Source organism: Macrotis lagotis, chromosome X (genome assembly GCF_037893015.1).
Source record: "Macrotis lagotis isolate mMagLag1 chromosome X, bilby.v1.9.chrom.fasta, whole genome shotgun sequence".
NCBI lineage: Eukaryota > Metazoa > Chordata > Mammalia > Peramelemorphia > Peramelidae > Macrotis > Macrotis lagotis.
Window position 1 is genome coordinate 452380459 of NC_133666.1, and position 26123 is coordinate 452406581.

The 26123-nt window shown below is 35.7% G+C and overlaps 1 protein-coding gene across 3 annotated transcripts in view; it reads right to left on the bottom strand.

Moving 5' to 3' along the window:
- Positions 1–26123, bottom strand: part of LAMA3 (laminin subunit alpha 3) — a 231751-nt gene that overhangs the window by 18218 nt on the left and 187410 nt on the right. For all 3 annotated transcript variants that reach the window (XM_074200328.1, XM_074200327.1, XM_074200329.1), the window contains 17 exons: positions 24258–24454; positions 22649–22765; positions 21710–21864; positions 21132–21273; positions 20829–20931; positions 16762–16878; positions 16493–16672; positions 15438–15580; positions 13456–13626; positions 12283–12434; positions 11973–12135; positions 11165–11298; positions 10649–10793; positions 9734–9853; positions 8783–8916; positions 3114–3231; positions 1745–1885 (listed from right to left, as the gene is read on the bottom strand). In XM_074200328.1, coding sequence (XP_074056429.1) covers positions 1745–1885; positions 3114–3231; positions 8783–8916; positions 9734–9853; positions 10649–10793; positions 11165–11298; positions 11973–12135; positions 12283–12434; positions 13456–13626; positions 15438–15580; positions 16493–16672; positions 16762–16878; positions 20829–20931; positions 21132–21273; positions 21710–21864; positions 22649–22765; positions 24258–24454 — 2432 coding nt within the window. The remainder of the gene's footprint in view (positions 1–1744; positions 1886–3113; positions 3232–8782; positions 8917–9733; positions 9854–10648; positions 10794–11164; positions 11299–11972; positions 12136–12282; positions 12435–13455; positions 13627–15437; positions 15581–16492; positions 16673–16761; positions 16879–20828; positions 20932–21131; positions 21274–21709; positions 21865–22648; positions 22766–24257; positions 24455–26123) is intronic.

Consider the following 26123-nt stretch of genomic DNA (forward strand, 5'->3'; position numbering starts at 1 on the left):
CAAAATGCTTTACATGTATTAATTCATTTGTCCTCACAACATTCCTGGGACATAGGTCCCATTATTATCTCCATTTGACAGATGGGGAAACGAAGGTTTGCCCTCAGCTATTAAGTGAATGTGGTAGGATTTGAAGTTGTCTTTCTTACTCTAAGTCCTATGTTCTAGGGATCCACTGTGCCACCTAGTTGCCAGAGTCCTCTGAAATATTAGCACATATTAGCACATATTAGCTGAAAGTAAGTTACTCAGCTAAAGGTAGAGTCTAGCTCTATGGATCTGCATGAAAAGTCTGCCTAGATCTTCCTTTTGGTCCTTCCAGGGAAGGAAATACTTTTCAATGTTGTCCTTTGTTCTCAAAGAAGACCATGATATTAGGGAGGTGGTGTCATGATAAATACACATCACCAGTCTCACTTTCTCCTCTTGAACCATCTGGGTCCAGTGACCAGATAGGAATCAGCACCACTGGAGATGGCCTGGGATACAAGGTTAAGTGACTTGCCCAAGGTCACACAGTTATTACGTGTCTAAGGTTGGATTTGAACTCCCATCCTCCTGACTCCACTGTGACACCTAGCTGATCCCTTGTACTGAAGTGGGTCTGGAGATCATGATAATAATGGCTTATATTTATTTGATGGTTTGGTAATTGTCTCCACAAATTTGACCTCATGTAATTACCCTGTGAGGTGGTTAGCAGAAGCATTCTCTCTTTTTTTAGAGATAAGGAAACAGACTCAAAAAATTTAAATGATTTGACTGAAGTCATATGACCTGGAACTAGTAGACCCAAGACTCAGAGCAAAGGCTTCTTACTCTAAGCTCAGGGTTCTTTTACAGGGATTCTTTTAAATATATATTTTTCCTTAGGGGCCCAAAATTTCTAGTTGTACCACTGAATAGAATAATTATTATTATCTTAAATAGAGCATTTTCATGACTATGTTGTTTACTGCTAATAAAAACCCCATTGTATCCAGGGTCATTGGGTGTGACAACATCCTGGAGAGGAAAGATTCACATTTGTGGAGTTCTTGCCATAGCTGATAAGGCACAAGATCCTGGGTTTGGGAGGAGTCATCCCCCTAGACACATATTCCAGGACTTATCTCCTAGTAGGTGAGACTGATACCCAGTCCAATCCTAAATTAAAGGCCACTCCTTTCCTTAAGGGAGAAGTAGTTTTTCAGATTCTGATAGTGGGATGCATAAGAACCTTGTTCCAAGCTGTATCCTTGGGATTTTAGTTCTCTAGGCAGACCCCCTTCCCATGCACAACATCTAATCAGCAAGCTTAGAGAAATATTAAAAAACATGTATGTTAACCTAATTTTTTTGCTGTATCTTGAGGCCAAACCCAATGTTTGTCCCTTATTAGGATAAATTCTGAAGGTTAATACATAATAATTATTATTTTTAAGGCCAAATTCCCAGAGGTCCTTGTTGAACAATAAAGAATACACAGAAGTGTATTACGCCAATATTTAATTTTTATAAGTTTTATTTCTTTTAGGCCCAGACTTGAATAGCTCATTTTGTAGTTGAAAAATATAATATGGAATGTATTAAGTCCAAAAAAGGAGTGCAACAAGAACCTGCCCATAACGAGCATTTAATCAATGTTTACTGGGAGTTATAGAAGTAAACATGTTGTACTCACTGAATAATCCCCTTCAAAGATTATCTTTGAGCTGGACTATAAAATGGTTGCAATATTTTAATGTAAATAACACTTTCCTACCCCTATTTGATGTCTCAATAATATGCCATTGGGTTGAAAGGTCTGAAACCCAAATGAAGACTGAAAGTTGTTGGGGTCCAGAAGTCCCACATCAATGAAACTTAATTGTCCTTCTCTGGAGAGTGATGCTGTCCGTACAAGCTGAAACACAAACAGGGAATCAATCAGTACCTGGCATCTTAGGTACTTCACGATTAAAATTAAAATATAATTTTATAGCTAGGTTGATCTTCGCATCTCACACCCTTGCTCCCGCTACTAATGGTTCTGTCTGAAGAGATGTTTATGGTTTGAAATCTATTCAATGTCTTCAAAAAGAAATGAGATGTTCTAAAAGCAACATAACAGATTGGTCATTTTTATATTTTCATATATATATATATGTATATATTTGCATATTTGTGTCTTTCTTAAGTACTTTGCATATATATTTTTTAATTACATGTCATAAAATTTTAATATTCAACTTTCAGAATTTTGATTTCCAAATTCTCTTTCCCTCCCTACATCTTTCCTTTCCCCTCAATGGAGAAAGCAAGCAATTTGCTATGGGTTATACATTTGTAGTCATAGAAAACATATTTCCATATTAGTTGTGTTGTGAAAAAAACAGACCAAAAAAATCTAATAAAAATAGAGAAAGTAGGCTACAAGCTACATTCAGACTCCATTAGTTCTTTCTCTAGAGGTGGATAATATTTTTCATCATGAGTCCTTTGAAACATTGTTTTAGATCATTGCACTGCTGAGAACAGCTTTGTCTTTAACAGTTGGTCATCATATAGTATTGCTATGTATATATAAAAGGTACCAAACGACTTTATAAATGGTGGTTGTATACTGTATGCACACAATGTGATTCTGTAATCCAGAAATTTGAGGTCTGCAGGTCACATACAACCCTAAAACTCCCATGTATGACAGAACCAGATTAAAATGTAATTGGGAAATGCTAAATGAAATAAATAAAAATAACAGAGCAACCTAGATAATGTTAATTTGAGATTTTCTAAGTCAAAATGTGACCCTTGGGGATCTGTTTCTATTTGAGTCTGACATCACTGATTGATTGTAATTCAGTGGCACTGTACTAAGAAAAGACAATGAGATTAAAATTTCATTAATACAAAAAATATATTGATTTGGCAGTTGTACTCTTTAAAGGTTGGAGTACTGAGATTCATAGGATATTTAGTAGACAAAAGGAAAGTTAAGGGATCACTTAATCCAATTACTTCATTTTATATATAGGAAACTGAGGTCCATGGAGTATAGTCTAAGTTTACATAGGTTGTGACCGAACCAGTACCAAAACCCAGGTCTCATGGAATGCTTCATAACAATTACAAGAATCAGTTCTCCAAATTACCTTCCAGTCTTCTGAGCACTTTTTGGTGACTCCTACAGTATTATTCAATCTAACAACCCCAATGGTTTTCTTCAGATTTTTCATGCAGCCTCGGAAAGCAGGGGTGGATATATTAAACCTGATTTAGGAAAGAAAAAAAGGGGGGGTTGGTATGGCATTCCCTTTCCATTTGAATGTAATGGTTAATAGTTGCAGTATTTTGTACTTGGTAGTATTTTTCAGCTCACGGTAGCTGCAGGAGTTATTGCTATATATTCTCATAAAGACCTCACAAGGTGGAGACAATAAATAGAATATAAAGATAGGATTTAAGAGAATGGCTTATTTTGTGATAAAGGGAGAGTCCAATTCAAGTCATTATATACCTCAGTTTCTAATTTTTAAAATGAATAAAGACACTACAAGAACACCAGATTTAGAACTGGGAGGACCCTTAATGAAATTCCAATTTCCTCCTTTTTCCTGATGAGAACATTAGAGTCTCAAAAATCAACATGTTCATGATCAAACAGCTAGTAAGGGTTAGTTAATCCAGAACAAGAAGCCAAAATTTGGAAAGGGAGAACACCAAGAAACTGGTATTTGAACTTTGAGGTTTTAATGGTGAGAAGTTGAGCGGGAGGAGAGAAACAGGACTATTATTGGAAAACAAAGAAGGGACAGAAGAAGCCACCAAACATTTTACAACATCTCACCTTAGTCATTTACATTTGAATATTACTTTGGCTTTGTCTTAATCTGAATTTAGACAGAGTCGCCTGAAATTAGGTAAAATACTTGGATTTTCTAAGCAAATGATATGTTAAGAAAAATCAAAGCAGATTTCATTATGAATTTTTCAGGCTACTCACTTTCCTAAATGGAAATGCATTTGTATTAATTTTTACTATGCTCATTATGAGCAACTGAGCTGCATGTAATATGTATGAAGTGAAATATCATTAAGAAGAAAAAGAACAAACAAATATTCATTGCAACGTAGCCTTTAAAAAATAAAATTCTTTTTTTTTTTGCCTCAGATCCAGGGAGGAAGAAACACCTTTTTTTTTTGCAGTTTTTATAATTGTTATGTATATTTTCAGCTTAATAAACTCTCTTTGATCTTGAAGAGCTTTTAGACAGGGAGATAGTTTATACCAACTATTACAGAAAGAATACTTTTTGGATTTGGAGTGAGAGGATCTGCTTTCACACTCATGCTGTCCACTCATCAGCTACATTTTTTTTTTTAGGTTTTTGCAAGGCAAACAGGATTAAGTGTTGCCCAAGGCAACACAACTAGGTAATTATTAAGTGTCTGAGACCGGATTTGAACCCAGGTACACTCCTGACTCCAGGGCCGGTGCTTTATCCACTACGCCACCTAGCTGCCCCCCAGCTACATGGTTTTGAGAAAGACACTTAACCTCATTGAGTCTTGGATTCCTCATCTCTAAAATGAAGAGAATAATACCCACATAGTCCCTCCTCAGAGGAGTGATGTAGTGATAGACAAAGTGCTTTGTAAATAACAAAGAGCTATATAAATTCTGCTATTATTGTTGTTTTATTATTAGTATAATTCCATTGGGGTCTAAACTCTAGAACATGGAAAGTAGTCTGTTTCAGTCTTTGGAAATGCAAATAACTATTCTCCCTAAAGATGTGACATATACATATGCATATATATGCATATATATGTATATATATGGTAGCTGAAAGTACTCTACATAGAGTAGTCTACTGATAAATGCCCATTAAATGAAAGAATGTATCAAAAGAGAAACTAGCTGCCAGCCTCAGTAGAACCATTCCATTTCTCCTCTTTGCACATCCTCTAATACTGATACCTTTCTACATAGCACTTCTGATCCCATGTAAAGAGACTGTGTGGACATTTAACCATATCTGGGACACCTTGGCATACTTTCATGAGATGGGAAACATATTAGGGCTGATTATTAGCTCTTTGAGGTAATTCTTGGTTCTACAGAGGAATACTAGAATCTCCTTCTTTGTAGCAGGCAGAGGTTTTGTAAGGTAATAATAATAATAATAATAATAATAATAATAATAATAATAATAATAGATGATATGTATCCAGGGCTTTAAGGTTTATAAGGTACACACACACACACACACACACACACACACACACACACTTTTAAACTGCTTATCAAAATCATTGCATGAAATTTTAAATATGCACTTACATATGTTATATATGTTACACATGTTATATACAACAGATATTGTATATTAGATATACTTATCATATATGTATGTCTGTTATAGGCATGTGTTTATGCTATGTGTGTGTATATATATATATGTATTTATTTAAGTTATATATGCATTTTATGGGGCGATATAAAATATCTTAAGGTATTGATGTACACAGATATATGGCACATATATCATGTATCCATACACATATATATACACATGTATGATAGCTAGTAGCCAGTGAATTGTGTATGGATTCAGGAAGACTTGAGTTCAAATCTAGCCTTAGATACTAGCTATATGACCCAGGGCCATACAGCTGTTTGCTTCAGTTTCCTTATCTGTAAAATGAACTGGAGAAGGAAATGGCAAACTACTCCAGTATCATTACCAAGAAACTCCAAAGGTAGTAATGAAGAATCAGACAAGACAAAAAATGACTAAACATCCAAAAATATGTATATATAAGTATACATATGCTGTGTGTGTATTTCATCCAATAATTGTAATAAGCAGCTCGCAGAATGTTGAGCACATATTAGCTACTCAAAAATACTTTTCAACTAATGTTTATTTTTGAAAAAGTTTTTACTTAATTTGACATTGAAAATATATAACCTATATCAAATAACTCACTGTAAAGGGAGAGAGGAAGGAAGGGAAGGAGGTAGAAAAATATGAAACTCAAAATCTTACAAAAAATGAATGTTGAATACTCCTTACATGTGATTGGAAAAAAATAAATTCCCAACCAAAAAAGGTCTATGAAGTAAATAGGATAAGTATGTTTCCTATTTTACAGAGGGAAATAAAAAGGCATTGAAATTTTAAGTGATGCCCCTGGTCATAAGTAAGCTGGTGGCAAAACCAGGACTAGATCATAGAATCTTTGACAGCTGGGTGGCACAGCAGATGGAGGGCTGGATATGGAGTCAGGAAGACCCGAGTTCATAACTCACCTCAGACACATTCTAATTACACAGGAAGAAGGAGTTTCCTCAACTGGGAGTTGCTAATACTATTGAAGTCATAGGATCAGTCCCTAGAGTCCCTAGTGAGGCAGTTAGGTAGTGTGGATCTGGCATTGGAAAGCTCTGAGTTCAAATCTGCAATCTGAAATACCTGAGTAGGTCACTAAACTTTTATTGGTCTCAGTTCCATCATCCAGTAAATAGTGATAACACTTCCTTCACAAGGTCGTTGTGAGGATCAGATGAGATCATATTTGTAAAGCATCCTATAAACCTTAAATAGGAATTTTTATTAGCTATCATTATTCTGATTCACAGCATAGCAGAGGTGGAAAGGTAACCCTGGAGACCAATTTCTGAACAAGACTCTTGCTTCAACAATTTTGACAAGACTTTGCTTGAAGACCTCTAGTGAGAGGGAACCTACTTCTTCCAAACATTTTAGGATAGATATAATTGTTTCAAAGTGTTACCTTATGTGGAGCCTAAATTTTCCTATTTACAACTTCTATTGATCCACTGCTCCCACATCTGCCCTCTGGGACCAAACAGAATAAAATGAATTCCTTTAAATACTTTTAACACAGTTATCATGACCTAACTCCTCTCTGGGATAAAAATCCAGTTCTTTCAATTGATCCTCATAAGGCATGAAGACATGAGACTCCTGAAGGACAGAAAGGACCTTGGACTGACTTCAAATGTTATTTCTGTAATATACTAAACATATGACCACAGGAAAGTCACCCAACTTCATCTCAAATGGAGTTGTTAATACAGGTAGCACATTCTCTTACAAGTATGTTATGAAGCTCCCTAGAGATAATACATATGAAGAGCTCTGTAAATTTTAAGGAGCTATAAAAAAATTCAGGTATAACAATATCAAAAATAATATCATTATTGTTATTATTATTATTTTGCCCTTTGGATGTCTTTTTGCTTACTAAATATAATATTTAGAACTGAAGACAAATGTCACAGATATTATCTGTAAAGTCCAAAATACAATGAGACTATTTCATCCTGTGTCCTAGGCATTCTTCATGCAATCTATGATTGCATTATCTTTCTGTTGATATTATATTGTTGATTCATATTGAACTTGCAGTACACTAAAACCTCCAGATCTTTTTCACTGGGACTGATGGTGGTCAAGCCACATGTCCTCCATCTTGTACTTGTGGAGTTGACATTTTTCAGATCAAATGTATGGCTTTATTGATTCCAGCTAAATTTAATCTTTTTATATTTGGCCAGTACCTGAAAACTATGGCTCAAAGGCCACATATGATCTATAAATGAGCTAAGAATAGTTTTTAAACTTATAAGTACATTATTTATAAGTTTAAAAACTATTCTTAGCTCATGAATCATACAAAAACAGTAGTAGCAGGGGATAGGTTGTCAACCTCTGTCTAAACTATCAAAAATTTTTGGACTTGGAGAGTCATTCATTGGGCTGGTTATTATTCTTAACTTTAGATCATCTGCAAATTAAGTAAGCCAAGAAAATCTTTATTCTAATCAACAGACACAGGATAGTGTTATTCAAAAATTCTTTGCTAGCAGACAATATTAATATGAATCCCCCCTCCCTCCTTATGGTGCTTGTGCTAACCCAATTCAGTTTTAGATCACTCAACACATGGACTCTTTATTGCTTTATCTTCTGCTCTCTGGCACACTATAAAAAAATAAGCATGCTTAAATTAGTCAATTTAATTGAAAAAAAGATTAAGATTATGAAGGAACAAAATTTGTTCTTAAGAGAAGAATAACATATAAGCATCATACATTTCTACTTAAATCAACATTTAAAAATTTTCTCACTCTGAGTTCCTTTGGGATATCCTGATAGCTTAAAACTTGTCCTATTAACACAAAGAATGCCTTTGTTATAAGATGCCATAAAAATCTGGCAGGCATTGGAGGATAGGTTATCCCTGCCAAATGCCTAATGAAACACATAGGACCAATGCCTGGTATTCCTCCATAGAGTTTATAAACTGCAAAAATGATGCCAATCAGCTTTGGATATTACCCAATGAGTCTGTAATTCAGCAACATGGAAAGTACCCCTGGCTCAGTCATTAGATAGCTCACAGGAGAGATTTTGCCTGACCTGTTTTCTTTCTATAGCTAATCTCATGATTAACAAATGACATCATGCATATAGAATACTTTTTAAACATTTAAAAAGTGATAGGTAAATATGAGCTATTACTGTTTCTATTAACTATTTCAGTACTTTCTCTGCGTATTAGAGTTTTCATTCAGACTAATTAAACAATTCAAGCTCAAAAATATGTATCCGTAGCAGAGGAGTCATATGAAGTTATACTTGGCTATTGTAAGTGCTTTGAGGTGAACAAATTTTTTCCATCCCTTTTTTTGGGGAAAAAATAAATGCAATAGACACATAGACATTAATTAAACAAATAATAAATGCAGAAAATCATTTTCTTTGTTCCCCCTTCCTTATTGACTTACTTTTCTCGGAGTGAGATTGGAATTCCTCCAAGATAATAGGTGTCAAAACTGAATATTTCACCATTAACTTCAATGACGGTTTGATTCACAGATACTCGGAGAAGCTTTTGCAATTTCCCCATCCTGATTGTAATCTGAAATAGCATGAGATGCAAATCAGCAAATAGCTAGAGAAATACACATAATTACTCAGAAAGGTATTATTGTCATTGTTCAGTCCTTTTTTCAGTCATGGCTGACTCTCTGTGACCCCATGTGGGGTTGTCTTGGCAAAATGGAGTGGTTTGCCATTTCCTTCTCCAGCTCATTTTCCAGAAGAGAAAACTGAGGCAAACAGGGTTAAGTGACTTGCCCAGGGTACATAAGAAAGTGTCTTCCTGACTCCAGATTTGACCCTCTGTCTGCTGTACTATCTAGCTATTTTCACTGTATAAAAAGGTATCCATGCTTCCAACAGACCACCCAAGTCCCTCTACTTCAATGATCCATGTGACTCTACAACCACATTTGTTCACAGATTGTTAAGCATATCGAAGAGCATTTTAAGTAGGGGGAAATATTTCTGGTACTAAAACATTAAAGATGGTTCTAGTGACATATTCCACTTCTTGATCTTCAACTAACAAATTGAAGATCCTTAAATCATTATCATTTATTATGGGGCCCTTTGAAAAAAAATCATTCAAGGGCAGCTAGGTGGTATAGTGGATAGAGCACCGGCCCTGGAGTCAGGAGGACCTGAGTTCAAATTCGGCCTCAGACACTTAATAATTACCTAGCTGTGTGGCCTTGGGCAAGCCACTTAACCCCATTGCCTTGCAAAAAACAAACAAACAAAAACAAAATACAGAGAAAAAGATTATTCAGTAAGCTTCTTTGGTTCAGGTGTCTTGACTGAATTGATTTAAAAGGACTGAGAACTATAATTTTTTAAGAGTTAAAATTATATACCATCTGATCTGATCCATCATTTATGAGTACTCGATTTCTTTTTTCCTTTGGAGGCTCTGAATTTAGTTTGTATCGCAACACAGGATATCCTCTTTCCATACTTAGAGATATGAAGAAATCCTACAAATATGGAAATAATTTTATATATATATATACATACACATATATATACATATATACATATATATATAGTATATAGTATATACATATATAGTATAGATAGATAGATAGAGAGAGAGAGAGAGAGAATAGTCTTTCAGTTTCAAGTGAAAATGGAAAGCAAAGGCTTAAACTTTCAAATTACCTTGTATTAATTTGCAATAACTTTTTATATTTATTCTGCATACTTATTTATAGATATGTTTATATATATATGTATATATATTATCTATCCCATTAAAATGTAAATTCCTTCCTAGGAAAAATTGCTTCATTTGTTGTATTTGTATTTCCAGTCCAGTACTGACACACAGAAGGAACTTAATCAATGCTTATTGGTAGAGTGATGTCCTATCTGAGGCTCTGCTAATATCCTGTGCTCTCCTCTTCAGTCAATTTTCACAAGCTGAAAAGTATCCAGGTTTTATTTCCATTTCTAATTCCACTTTATTCACTCAGCTTGCTGAATATTATAAATATAAATGGAAATGAATCCCTCTAGTTTTTAGGGTACACAGATTTCCCAAAGTGTTGATATTGGGAACTCCCTAAAAAGGAATTCTACCAATGTAGATCAGCATTTGCTCAGCCACATATAGTCTTGGGTAATTGTTTGGGGCACTGGGAGGTGAGGAGGAATACCCATGGTTATCCACCAGGATTACCCACCCTCTAGGTGTCAAAGATGGGTCATGTGTGAGTCCATAATTTGTAATCAGTTAATTTAGCAATGTTTGATACCAGATTTTGACTTACCTCATGTTCTGCAAAGAACAATAAACCTTCATCTACAGTGGTTTGAATTGTCTGTAGAAAGTTTGGAAAAGGAGAGCTAGGTTGGGTTGGAACCCGTGCATAGCCTGTTCCTTCAAAATAATTTTTGTCAGATTCTTCCTTGTTCCTGTCAATATAAAAACCACCATAAGTCAGAAGACAAGGCAGCAAATTAACAAGTATACAACAACCAGGTTGACAGGATACACAAACACCCAGGGACAATTCATATTTAGGAATTATCAAAATGAGATCTGGGAGATGATTGAATGAGTAACCAAAGATCCAGGTGCAGAACTGTGAAATAATTAACCTGGGGGCAGAAGCAGCATAGATCAATACCTAGTACCATATCGGAATTCTCTATTTCCCTTCTATAGTGAAGGAAAGAAACCCAAAGGGGGCAATTAAAACAAATAGCATGCTCTCAGTGAAGGCACTGGGAGGCCATGGTCCTGGCCTATTATTTATCAGGCCTCTTGTTTTTCCTTCATTTACCTTCTACAGGGTTCCACTTCTGTTGTATTGAGATTGAAAGTCCTTTTGAAGTTGTACAGGCTTAGAACATTTTCATTGAGATCATCTAATTCAATACAGCCCTGGTAGGGAGGATATTTTAATTCACGAGGAAGCTGCAACAAAACAAACACAAATCTCCTGATGAAAACCACAGGTAGCTGATACTTGGATATAAAAGGGATATAACTATACAGATAGTATCTATAGAACATGTTAAAGCTCACAAAACCCTTCATCTTATTTGATTCACACAACAGTCATGGGAGGTAGGTGCTCTTATTATGATTCCCCTTCTACAGATGAGATAACTGAGGTGAAGTGACCTGCCCAGAGTCCCACACCTAGTTAGTTTCTGAGTCTGGATTTGAACTCAGATCTTTCTGACTCCAAAACACTCTAACCATCACACAACCTAGTGACAGTCAACCTAGTGACTCAACCTTTGACTTTACTGGAATAAAGGATGTTCTGGTGAGGAAACCTGTCTGGTCAATGCAAATCACTACTTTCTCTACAACTAATAATTTCAAAGAAGTGGATTGAGAGGATTCAGAGGCCCGGGGTCCCAAAGCCAATATATGTGCAAGGTCTGAAACTCAGATCTTTGACTTCTGAGCCAGTGCTCTATCCACTCTGCCATGACTTAACTATTACACATCAATCAAAATAAAGATATTTTTGAGGAATAATAAGCTCATTATAAAAAAACTCATTTATATTATAATAAGCTCATTTATATAAACTCTGATAAACAGCTTCCTTAACTTGTAATTCCACATGAATTCACCTTGAAATTGGGTGGATAGCCTCCAACATAAAAGACAACATTTTCAGGGTCCAAATTGAGAAGAATGTCATTACTCCCACTATCCATGTCATAGAAATCAGGAGGCTTTGGCTTATGGGATGTAGCTTCCTTAAAGTAGCTGAGCTTTGCAAACTGGAAGATCCTAAAAAGTAAAGAAGTTTCAGGAGGAAAAAAAAAAAGTCAAAAACTCTCCCTTTGCAGTCAGAATAACAACAAACAACATGTACAGGAGAACATTTATGGCATCTATCTTAAGACAAAGAAGAAGAATAAGACAGTAGGTTTGTACCTTTGAAATTTCACTCGATCCATAACTGCCTCTTGTGTTATACTCTTAGTTAAAATTGAGTTCATCTGGGTTTCAGCTTCCTGGTCTCCCAAGTTATACACACAAACAAGTTTGCCATCTCTTACTGCCATGCCTATATAGTCCTTTGAAGCCTAGAGACATTAAAAAGTTCTTGAGTAAAAGTAAACTTTTCCTGGGACCAGGGAAGCTCATTACAAACCTAAATAAAACTCATGTAATAAAAATATGTATGCTTGGCCTATGTGCAACAAAGTATTATTAATGAGGTCTAAGAAGGGCAGGGTATAAGATTAAGCACATATTCAAGAAAATCCAAAATATGCTAAGGTAGAAAGGAGAAAAAATGTGGATTTTTAAGAAGCTGAAAATGGATGTCCACATCCCCTTATGGTTTAGTAACCAAAAAAATTCTAGAATTTCAAAAAGTTCTCTACCAAATAAGAAAAATGAAAGTCATCACCAAAAATCTTTTAAATCTAAAAAAGGTATTCTTATAAATTTTAGTGATATAATGTCTTAAACATGGGATTAAAAGAAGACAATTTTATAGCTAAAATGTTATTAATATCCATTATCTGCAAAGGAGAAGAGTTTTCTCTTTACCCTGGGTATCTCTAAATGTAAAGAGAGACTGTTAGATATTTTAGTGTCAGAGTCTTCAAACCATTTGTAAAGAGGAGCTACTCTTCATTTCCTTAATTCCTTGAGGTCACTGGGGGAGAGGAGCAATGGAAAACAATGGTAGTGAATTATGTAGTGGGAGAGTGGATAGAACAGTCCCTGAGAAGAGTGAGATTGCTACAGAATGGATTCACAACCTTGCTGGAAAACCTGGTGAACCATATAGATAAAGGAGTGTAGCAGAAGGAGCAATGTCTACATAGAGACTGTTGATTTAGAGACTCAGGAAACAAGGCTGCTAGCTCTATAGGAGATCCTAATCTAATTAATAGAGGTCTCCTGGTCTAGGGAGCCAGGGACAAAAAGATGACTTTGCTAGCAGTAATGGTATTCATCCTTCTGGGACTCAGAGGAAAATACAGGGTCATGATTAGACATTAATGTGTGGCAATAATTTTTGCTATGATGTCAATGGAATTTAAATGCTTGGGATTGGGGTGGGGAAGGAGACAGTGTCAAAGAAATACCTACATCTTTATTGCCCAAATACATCACAAACATGTCTTCATCCCCATCATCTTCTCTGGATTCAGGTCTTTGAAGAAATAAAGAGAGAGATGTGTACCCTTTCAAATCTTCAAGGTCATTTGGCAGTCGAACTTCAACACCAGATTTGCCATTGAACCTCATTGGAACAGCAACCTAGAAGGAATGCAATACAACTATATTAAATGTTCTAAGGGGAAACAAAATAGGTAGAATTATTTTCATTCCTCTTTACTCAGAGTTTGCTGTTTTGTTGTCATTCAGTCATTTTTAGTTTCGTGCTATCATTTGTAATTTTCATGGCAAAGAGAGTAGAATGGTTTGCCATGTGCTACAGATGAGGAAACTGAGGCAAATGGGGTTAAGTGACTTGACCCAGGATCATAGTACAAGTATTTGAGGCCAGATTTGAACTCAAGAAGATGAGTCTTCCTGGCTAAAGGCCAATGCTCTATCCACTGTGCTCCTTAGCTGCCTATTAGAAAAATGATTATTGTTCAACAAGAATACAGTTGTTATGGCACAGTAAATTGGAAGCCTCCTGGAGATTTTTCAGGACCTGGAAATAAAGTAGTCATGCCCTTCTGTCATACATGGGGGAAGTTTCCTAAAGTTATTATTAAGAACAATCTTTTGATTAATATATTAAGCTGTAGGATTAGGCTTCATTGTTTATTGGAGTGATCAGACACAGAACATGAGTGTATTAGTTTTCCTCAATGTAGTGATTGGGAAAAAAAACAAGTCTTCATTAACTGCCCAAAGAATAACATTGTCAGGATGACAATAATAAAATCTATGGGGAATAAATCAAAATTTGTATGAATTGTACATTTATTCAGTCCAACTCAACTAATAATGATTAAGGACTTATAGCAGTGTGCTAGACCATTGAGTAAAATTAAACAAGTTTAGCTAAGAGGCAGTCAGATCCTGCTCCCATGGACTAGGATCTATTGGTGCATATGGATAGGGAAAAGACCTGTGATTTCATTGGTGTATAATGAATATTCCCAGAGGACAGACCAGAACCCTTTCTGCAATTATGAAACATTAGGTGACGTGTCCAGTTTCATACAGCCAGAATATGTGAGGTTAAGGGCCTGAACCCAGGTCTTCTTGGGTTTGAGACTGATTCTCTCTATCTACACCACTCCTATATTGCTTCTGTTATTAGGCACACAAGTGCCCATCTATATCACAAAATAATAAGTGTTAGGTACAAGAGCAAAGGTCTTATATCAACTGTTTAATGAAGAGAAAGGCTGCCAGATTCATTACTGACAAGATAATCAAGTAAGATTTGAGGTGGGCTTTAAGGGCGAACAGGAGTTCACCAAGTGGAGGGGAGATGGGCATTCTAATCAGTGGAAAAGCTTACAGCGTTTATATATGGGGGAATAAATAGTATACTTTCTCAGAGTCCAGTGAACACACTGAGATATAGAATAGGATATTGGACTACTCAAAGCCTCAAAGTCTGAATTCTCCAATATTTTTGCTTTCCTCTGAGGTTCCTGGGTATACTTTTTGTTTCCCCTTTAGAGTGATACTTGCAGGAAGCTCAGGTGAAATTATTATTGGACTTTATGATGCTCTCACAATTAAATCTGTTAGTTTTATATCTCTAATATCCACTTCTGGTTGTACAGTCCTGATTTTCCAACTGTTTTAGGATGGTTTACAATATTCTCAGAAGAAAATTAATTTTAACTTGTATTAATTTATACCAGAGCACACTTTTATGAGAAGGAGCCATAGGAACACCAAGGAATCTAACAAATGATCAACCAGCATTAAATTGAGAGCAAAAGAAGGTTTATAAGAGAGGGTATTGTTTCAGTATTCATTTCAAAACTGTCTCCCAGCAACACTCTTCCATTTCAGACAAATGTGGATTTGAATGACCTTTCCAATAAAAAGATAACATCAATTTTTGCCAGCCATCACTGTAATGGAAGGAGTACCTTATTTGCAGCATCTCTGGCCTGCTGAATGAGCTCTCTTATTCGGTCCACATTGTCAGAGATATTACCCAGTGGTGAGAGCTGTTGGTTGATGCTCTGAATCTTGCTTAAGAGATCTGGTATCTTACTGGTTAATTTCTTCACTATTGATGTAATTAGAGAAGAGAGAAAAAAAGATTTTACCATGTTTACTTTGGGAGCTATTGGAAGGTTAAATATAGAAATCCTTAATACTAATGTTGGTTGTCTAGGGGAAAAAAATGGTCAGACAGGATGAATCAGCTTCAATGTAGTTTGCCCCGCCACATACATTCTATATGCCTCATGGATTTTTCACTTCTAAACTACATGTTAAAGTTTTCTTGACCACTGTAGGATAAAAATAAGCTTTTGTGTTTGTATTTATGTTCTATTGTCTTATTCATAATTAATTAATCACTTGTGTGATTTGGGGAAAAGAGATATTCAGGAAATGAGAAATGCAAACACAAATCAGTGGAACAAAGAATATTTCCTCATTTTACAAAGGGGAAAATCAGAAAGAGTATATTAGACAAAGGACAATCCCATTCTGGTCTCTTGTCCAGGATTAGATGTCCTTATTTCAGTGGTTCTCAAACTTTTTGGTCTCAGAACCCCTTTACACTCAAAATTATTGAGGTGCCCATAGGATCCTTGTTTGTGTGGGCTATATCTTTTATTATTTCCATATTAGAAATGAAAACATGTTAATATCCTTATATTGTAAAATTCAAAATAAATAAAATCTTAAAAAAAAAAGAAAATGCTTTTGACCTTATGAAACCCTTGAAAAGGTCTTGGAGACCTTAGGGTACCAGGACCATACTTGTTGATGCCTTGTTTAACTGTGCCAACATGTAATCCCTCTTCTTTAGGAGAAGTTTAATTCAAGAAATTGGCTCTGAATATGGGTGCTTGCAAATTCAGTCACTCTGATGCTTCAGGTTTTACGATCAGTATCCTCAGAAAACTTCAAATGACATCAAGGCACATAACAGATGGGGGTGATTCATTCCAGGGAGAATGCCTGGTACCTGAATTGTTTGCATCAGTCAGAGCCTCATTAAAGTCTTCACGTCGTGCACTTCCATAGGTATCTTTCATTCTTTCCACATCTGTCTGAATTGGGCTCAAACCATCCAGCACATTGTCTGTGATGACATTTGCATTTCTGATCAAATTCTTTGCATCACTGGTCATTTTGTCAATGTCATCTAAAGCAGACAAAGAAAGACAAGACAAAGAGTAAGCATTTGACATGTTTACCCAAATAATGAGGTAAAAGAGACACCGAGCTAGTGACCTCTATTTATTCCACGAAGATCATCCTGGACAGTGGTGAGGTCCGTCTGTATCAAGCCTTTCTTTATTGTGACAATATCCAAGGTGTTCCTTAGGCTGTCCAGAGCTGGATTAATGTCTAAAAACAAAACAAAACAAAAAACCCTCAACATAAGGAAAGTGGTTTTGTGGCATTTAAATTCATGTTCAGATGATATTTGAGAATTAATATAGTACAGTCTGGACTTGGGTCTCAGTGATCATCTTGGTCAGTATTTATTTAGAATCATTCATATATTCATGCATATATGCACACAATTACATGTATATATGCACATGTGTGTGTCAGCATGTGAATATACACAAATGAAAATGTATGAGTATGCACATAAATAGAAACATATGAAAAAGTGTGTGTGTTTGGATGGAATGAAGAGAAGTGAGAGAAAGGAAAGAGAAAAAGACAGCAACAGAGAGAGAAAGTAAACAAGCTTTGGATCTAGAATCAGGAAGAACTGGGTTCAAATCTTATCTCAGCCTTTCTAGTTGTGTGACCTTGGGCAACTCACAACCAATGTGTCTCAGTTTCTATAAAATGGGTTAATAATAGCATCTACCTTTCAGGCTTGTTGGAAGGACCAAATGAGATCATGTTTGTAAAGCACTCTGCAAACTTTAAAGTGTTACATTAAACAGTAGCTATTATGATCTTAGAAAGCCTTGTCTGAGGTAAACATACATATGAAGCTCCAAAGACTGATGATTGGAGCCACAGATGCTAGAGAAACATGGAAAATGGAGAGGCAGAAAAGCTTCGGGGAGGACATCATTTTTCCTTCTGCCCAGGGTAGTTGTCCCCATGCTTAGAATACTCATCCTACTCTTCCTTACCTCTTGACTACTTTTAAAACACACCTAAAAATCCCCTCCTTCTACAGGAAGTATTTCCCAATCCCTTTTCATTCCAGTTCCTTACTTATAGCCATTATTTCTTATTATTCCTCTATATAACTTGCTTGCACATAGTTGTTTGCTTGTTGTCTCCTGCATTTGATTGTGAGCTTCTGAAAGTCAGGAACTCTCTTTTCCCTCTTTTTGTTTTTTAGTCTCTATTGCTTAGCATGGTACCTAATACAGAATAGAAGCTTAATAAATGTTTATTGACTGATTGGCTAGGCGCTGGAGAAAGGATGCCAGAGGATAACAAAGGGGGATCTTACTCGTACAAATATCAATTCAAAATAATAAGCATTTCTTAAAGACTGTGTTCTAAACATATTGTTAGCCACCAAAGCTATAAAAACAAACAACCAAAGAATCTCTACTCTCAGGAGACTTCTATTATTCAAACGCTGAAGTTTTCACTAATGCATGTGGCTTTCTGTTTATTTCTCCTTATGTCCCTCCCTTCTACTTTTCTATACCTTCTCTTTTCCTCTCCCTCCCCTTCCAACCCTACCATCTCCAACCCAAATACAAAGACATTCAGAACAATTCAGGGAGGGGAAGCAGTAGCCAAGAGCACCTGGGCCCTAACCTTGCCACCTAGTGATTAGGAAAACACAGAAGGATGAAAGTTATCATTGTTGTCACAAGATTTTTTTTAAATTATGCAACTGATTTTAATTGTATTTTAAAAATTGTTCTGATTTTTATTTTCAAAACATTAAATTAAGACCTGGCTCCTGTTTCTGGGCATGAAAAGAAAAGATATATATCAGAGACAACTAATCTTGAAATTTGATTCATGAAAATCACAGGGCAGAAAAAACTTGATACCTCCTGAAAGAGCTTGAAAAGTAGGAGGAGGAACTGGGTATATAAATTGAGGAGATTTTTAGGAGCTTAGAATGACTGTGGCACAGCTGTGTGAGTTGGGGGGGGGGAACCAAAGGCCATGATTTTCTCATTCCATTTCCTGGGACCCTCAGATTTTAGGAGAGATGGAAAGATATGGTTTGTGTGGGAGTGGGGTGGGGGGAACTTCTTTTTTTCCAGCATCTTTGTTTCTTATGAACTAATTTTACTTTTAAAAATGTAAATTGTGAGTAACATGGAGGTCAAGTTTCCAGTAAAAATAGATGTTTTAAAAAACTCTATGGCTAATATTACTTTTAAAAGTTTTTATTGAAACAATAGACAATATATTTTGATTTGCCATTTTAGTGAGAGTTCTATGGTAACTCAATTTCATTCACTAAAGCATTTAGTAAATTCATAAGTGGCTGCATAAAATTCGGCCTGAAGGCCACATTGTAGACAGCCCTGTCCAACAGGATGGTAGCTTTTCTGGGTTCAAAGTATTAGTTTAAGTCTTTAGGGACCCAAACAAATTTAGAGCAATTCTGTGATTTTTAAAAATAGATTACATATAAGGGATATGTGTGGTTTGTTTCATCATGCCTATGGGTGAAAAAATCTTTTAAATGCATTATTTCATTTGTTCCTCCAACAACTTGGTGGGAAATAATAATAATGTAATTATTGTCTTCATTAATAGTTACATTGATATAACCCTTTACATGTTTCTCACAATAGTTTATGAGAATATATGCTACTATCTGTGAGGTAGATAGTATCACTATACTATAAACTCATTTGGCAAATGATGAAATGAATAATTTAATCAACAAGTAATTATTAGACAATTATTATATGCACCAGGAATTGTGCTAGAGGCTCGAGGATACAAGGATAAAGAACAAAGTAGTCCTGTCCTAAATGGGCTTACATTCTAATGAAGGAGACAACAAAGACCTAAATAAATATTTTTGCTGCTGTTTATTAAGTCATATTCTGACTATTCTTGACCCCATCTGGGAATTTTTTGGCCAAGATACTGGAATGACTTTGCTATTTCCTTCTCAGTTCATTTTATAGGTGAGAAAACTGAGGCAAATAGGTTTAAGTGACTTGCCTAGGGTCACACAGCTAGGAAGTGTCTGAAGTTAGATTTGAACAAAGGAAGATGATTCTTCCCTGCTTCAGAAATGGCACTTTATCCACTGTGCCATCCAGGTGCCCCTGTCTAGCATAAATATAAAGAGAATAAGTGCAAATATTCACACTGAAGTTAAATATATATTGGGCACTTTGGCAGGTAGAGTGTTAGCTGTCAGAGGGATCAGAAAAGATTTCATGCAAAAGTTGGTTTCTGAGATCCGATTTAAAGGAAGAGAGGAATTCTATATGAAGGGGAGGAAAGAAGGGAGTAAATCCTGGGCATAGTTAGATGGAGAATGCAAAGAGATACCACGAGATATATGAGGATCAGACAGGTCATTTTGACTGAAATGCAGCATGCACTAATATTCAATGGAACTGGAAAGATAGGCTGAGGTGTGGTGGTGGACTTTTAAAATCTATCCAAGTTTAGACAACCTTGAAACAACAAGAGGGCACTGCAGTGGATTGGGTAGGGGAGTCACATGGTCAGTTCTTTGAGGAAAATCACTTTGGCAACAGTGGGTAAAGATAGACTTGAATGAGGCAGGGAGGTCAATTAAGCAGCTGTTGCAATTATCTAGGTAAGAGGTGGTGAAGGAATGAACTAAGGTAATAGCTTTGTCAATGGAAACAAGGGACCAGATGCAAATTTTATTTGCATGTTGTCTCTCCTGTAAGGGCTTTGAGGGTAGCAATTGTCCTTTGCCTATTTTTGAATCCACAGCACTTAGCATGGTGATTGGTTGACAGAAAGTACTCATTAAATGTTTATTGAATTGAAGTAAATATCTTAATATGCTACTTTTCTCTCCATTGATATTGCCACAAGTAGAATCATCTCAATCAGATAGATCACTGGTCAGTCCACTGTGGATTAGTCCAGTCTACATCAGATATTTATTTCCAATGGGCTATTGATTATGGAAAATCAACAACAAAAAAACAAACTGTTTGCATATAGAATTGGTGATGGGGAAGGATTGGACAGTGACAAGAAACTAAGTGACAATGACAAATTATTAAGAGTCAAGAAAAATTTCTCAGTTTCATTGGCTCCTTGGTATAAAAAACCAGAATCTTCTATCTCTCCCTCCCTCCTACTTCACAGTCACTTAAGTTTCTCCTTCTTTATTGAATATGTACCTTGATGTAGTCTATTTTGTGTAGTTTTTGCTTCTCTTAGCAACTCATTGCTGTTGGAGCTCAGTATCTTAGCTTTTCCAGGCAGGTCTCCCTTCACCACAGTCTGCAAAGAAAACAATTGCCAGTCTTAATACAATGTAAACCGTCAACACAATGGAGATGGCATAGGGTCCTCTTTTGGCCAAGAGTGGTCTTGATTCTTTGGAACTTAATCTGGCTTTCTAGAGCTCAGAATTCCTTAAAGATAGTTTTTCACTATTAGAACAGAACTCAAGAGATTTTCCTACATCAGGGAAATCCCACCTGCAGGGCAGAATCTGATGCGCTCACTGCCTTGTTGGCAGCATCCTCAGCTGCTTTCACTGCACTGATGATGTTTTCATAGGCTGTGGCAGCATCCACAGCGCAGCGTACCAACTCATCACCACTGGTATTCCTCTTGATTCTGAAAGATTATGAGGAGAGAGATGCAGACATTCATGGGAAAGAAGAACAAAGAAAAAAATGTTTAATAACCAGAGTTCTCTCGAGGGGCCAACATGAACCCAGACACTGACTAAAATCAATACCCTCATTTGACATTTATGATCTTATCCGAAAGTGGAGGAAATAACTGATGCCTAGGGTTGTGGTGACTGCTTCCTCCAAAATGTATTCTAAGCTATCTTTTAAATTATTTTCTTAAGGGGGTAGTGAGGAACTGAGAGTTCAGCCATGCTATTAGATAATTATAAACATTGATATTGTTAAAAATGCTAATAATATAATCCACCCCTGAACCCCAAGTAACCATAAGGCATTAAACTCTCCATTTACAAGATGTTACATTCTCTGCCTTCATGTAGCATGTTTTTTTTTTAATAATATTGTTATGAACTTACTCTTCCAATTGCTTTGCTAACTGCTGTAGAGACTGGGCATGTTTCTCTGCCTCCACCACTAGAGATTCCTTGCTAGATGATCGGGAAAGATCGTTTACTTTTTCACTCAGTTCTTGCCTTACTTCATTTAAACTGGATGCTAACTTCTCATATTCCTGTATTTCCAAATAAATAAAAACAAATATAGATCACTCCATACTTAGAGGTAATAACTGTATACCTGTTTTCCAATATATTTCCAAGTGTAAAAAGCATTTTCTCTTACAGACCTGGTACAATGTCACAAGTGTTCTAGCTGTCTAGGAACTAAACACCTTCAGGTTCTATACAATTTCTGTTAAATGTAGGGCAGAGAGGAAGTACCATTTTTGGAGGTTATTTAAATGTACAAGGTTTCCACCAAGGCAAATTTCCATTTAATCACTGGATACTTTCTGCTTCTAAAATAGCATTACCACCGACTTCCAACAAAGACATTCCAATAATTCCTATAACAAACCTGAACTCCTATAAAAAAAAGAATATCATTTTTTGTGTGTCCTTTTTAGCATATATCTATTAATTGGGTCTTGTGTAAAAAGTTCTGGGAATACAAAGACAATAAAATATTCAGAAGATCCTGCCTGGAGGAGTTTATATTTATGCAATTAAATAAATGGAATATTATTTAAGTTCTAACAACTATAGATTCAAAGAAAGAGTGCCTGAACTGTGTCTGAAAGAACTAGAGGGGAGATAGGCTTGCTCTCTAGGCAATTAGACCAGCCTATTCAAAGGCCTAGAGGCTGGAGATAGAGACAAACAGGGAAATAGGATAGGTCAATTTATCTGGAATATATTTTCTCTAAAAACTTGAAAAAATAAGCAAACTCTAGCACATATTCTTCATGATATAATTAAAGTGCTTTTATTTTTAAAAATCATCAACATTTACTTCACCTCTTGGCTTCTCTTCATCAGTTGGAGAACACTGTTGGTCTGTAACAAAGACGATTCTGCAGTGGTGAGATACTTGGTGAATTCACTTTGTAGGGAGCTCATTTCATTAATCCGTCTCTGAGGAGAGTGAAGAGATGTAAATTTTAGTGGCTAGGTGTATTAGCAGTACATAAAAGAACAATGAGGGGACAATAAGAAATATTTAATGAATGACTTTATGGATTCAACTACCTTTTAATTTTTTTCTTCAATGCAATGATTTGGGAAATCATATGGTACTCTGAAATACCCTTATGAGTCCCTGGGAATAAACTTTCACCTTAATAAACTCCTGTGGGGGAAAAAATCAAGTAATCAGGTCTGTGGAGGAAGTACATTTGAGTGGAGATTAGTGGAGGAAGAAATACACCAATGGGAGAGTTTACAGAATTCTTGAATTTAAGGAGGAAAAACACAAGGGATTTAGGAAAGTAATCATACATCAGGTATGATATAGTAGCAATGGAAGACTCAAACTATTTAATCATCTGATGGATTTCCTTCTCTTACAGAAGCTGAAAAGCTTGAATTCCTTCAATTATTCATTTTTCAACAAGGGGAAGCCCTATTCTGGACTAGATTGTGGTCAAAAAAAGGAGCTAAGTGCTGATTTAGAAATGTTAGAAACTTTGAGAGGAAGTTCTCATTCTTAGAGTTGATGATAAAGGAAGAGAGAAAATTAAATGTTCCTTATTATGTATCTTAGATTTTGGTAGGGAAGATTTCAGAATATTTCAGAGAGGGTTCAGTGGGCTAATATTCAAAGGTATCTCATGAATCAATTTGGATTTTTAATGGATATTCATAGAAGACAGAAGCAAGAACAAATAAGTTGAAATGAATATAACAATAGTATGATTCTAATAAAACAAAAGGGGCTACTCTTTCAGGAAACAAAAGAATAACAGCTACTCTTTCAGCAAGGCTGAAAAAGTTGGCTGCAGTCAGATTGCAGAAAGTCTTAAATGTCAGGCTAAGGAGGATATATTTTATTCTGTAGGCAATGGGGACCCATTGACATGTTGTTTGTTTTTTAAAGGAGGTGTTATGGTAGGAATGGTGTATTTAGAAGATTACTGTGAAAGTTGTCTGGAAGATAGGGAGAAATGGAGGTGGGGAGATCATTTCTCATGATGATGATGATATAATGATTCACAAAGTTAATTCTCTTCATTTGCAATAAGGGCTTTGAAGTGTAAGCATACTGTATGAATTCCTCATCCAATATGATACATTATTCACTAGAGAACTCCCTGTACTCCATCAGGTGTGAGTGGGTGTGAAATTATTTTCCCTGCTTTCAGATGTGTATGATTCATGGACTAAAATGTCTTCCTGGGGTAAAAAGTGGGAACTATAATCTTGCTTATTATTATTATTAACCAAAAATACACTCAATGTCTCATTTTTGCTTCTGTATGATGAGAGGATAGGGACATAATGCAGGCAAACACACATTTACAATAGACATCTTACTTTGTTGTTCCAGGTTAAGAACAGCAGAGATCCTGACTTCCTCTATTCTTTCAATGAATATATGGAAAAAGATAATGCTCAACTGTGAAATTACCTTTATGTCTTCCAGGGCTCGATCATTAGCTTGGTTGAGACCATTGGCTAACTTTGTTTGGAGGGTCGCTTCTTGCAGAGCTTTGCGAAGGTCATTGATTTTGGCTTCATATTCATTTAGAGAATCTCTTACAATTTTCACAAGTTCGTGGTTCTCTGCCTGGTGGTTTTTCAGGCTACTCTGAACACGATTCAGCACTGTAGCATGACATTTTCAAAAGATAATATGTGTCATAGAGGGAAAGCAAATTGATAGAGTCTAATAGTCTGTGCTTTCCATTTTAGAGAATGGAAAACACAACATCTAACACCTTAAAAATAAAATCTAAAGGGATAGTTAAGCAAATTTCATGACTATCAGACTTTGATTTACATATTTTTGTGGTGCTGTTCAGTTATTTCAGTTGGGTATGACTATGTGATCCCATCTGGGGTTTTCTTGGCAAAGATACTGAAGTGATTTGTCAATTATTTCTCTAGTTCATTTGACAGATAAGGAAACTGAGGAGAACAGGGGAAAGTGACTTGTCCAGGATCACACAGCTAGTAAGTGTCGGAGGTCAACTTTGAACTCAAGAAGATGAGTCTTCCTGACTCCCAGTTTGTCTCTCTATCCACTAGTTCGCCTAACCATCCAAATTTACATATTACTTTTTATGTATACTAAATAATAAATACTAATTATAAATAATAAATACTAATAAATTCAGAAGTCAATCCTGCTACCGAAATTAATATATTTCTTGACATTAAAAATTAAAACTAAAATAAAATTTACCATTATATCATACCATTATACTATATCCTTATAAAATTAGAATTTAGAAAAGATCCATCATTCCACTATTCTTCTAAATATATTGACTACAATCTGGGCCAATAAATACTATGGCACGAAGGGAACTGATTGAATAAATGTTCACTATAATGTTGAATTAAAATGCATTAATATTAGAATTACTTATTCTGTTTATTATATTTTTTCTGTTTTTTATTCATTGTAAGAATATCAGAATCAGCATTGTAGGAAAAATGATTAACCAAAAGTGAGGAGGAGGATAACTTGTTAGAAGGGGGAAAAGTTAAAAACAACAATAATGAAGCAAGAAGTTGAATAGTGTTTTAAGGGTTTCAAAGTACTTTATATTTATTATCCCAATGGTGCTATTATCTCCATTTTTCATATGGGGGAACTGAGGTTGAGAGGAGTTAAAGGATCTATCCGAGGTCCATACAGATAGTAAGTTGACAAAAGCAGACTGCAAACTCAGGTTTTTCTGACACCTGATCCAACACTATTCATTATGAGACAAAGCTTCCTAAACAGGTCAAAGGAAGGTAGAAGTAAAAAAAATGTGTCTAAAAGAGAAAAGATATCATTAGCTAAACTTTTGATGTGAGAGAACTAGACTGCTAGTAACTGATTTTTGAATTTTTTACTTTTTTAAAAATTATGTTTGAGGTCTTTTACAGGAGTTTCAGTAGAGAGAAAACGGCTTCCTAGTGTTTCCAGCATCAAATACAAAAATGCTTTGATAGGCATTCAAAGTCCTTTTAAACTTACCCCCTTCTTACCTTTCCAGGCTTCTTATGCTTTACTCCCCAAGTGATATTCTTTGATTTAGTGACAATGATCTGGTTATTAAAGTAATAAGACACTCCATCTCTCAACTCTGGGTATTTTCTCTAGGTATCCTCCACACCTGGAAACTCTTTCCCCTTTGTTCTGAAAACTGACTTTCCTGACTTCCTTTAAGTCCCAATTAAAATCCCCTCTTTTACTGGAAGCCTTCCCCAACTTCTCTTAATTCTATTTATTATTTTCTTCTGTTTATTTCCTATTTATCCTTTACATGGCTTGTTTGCA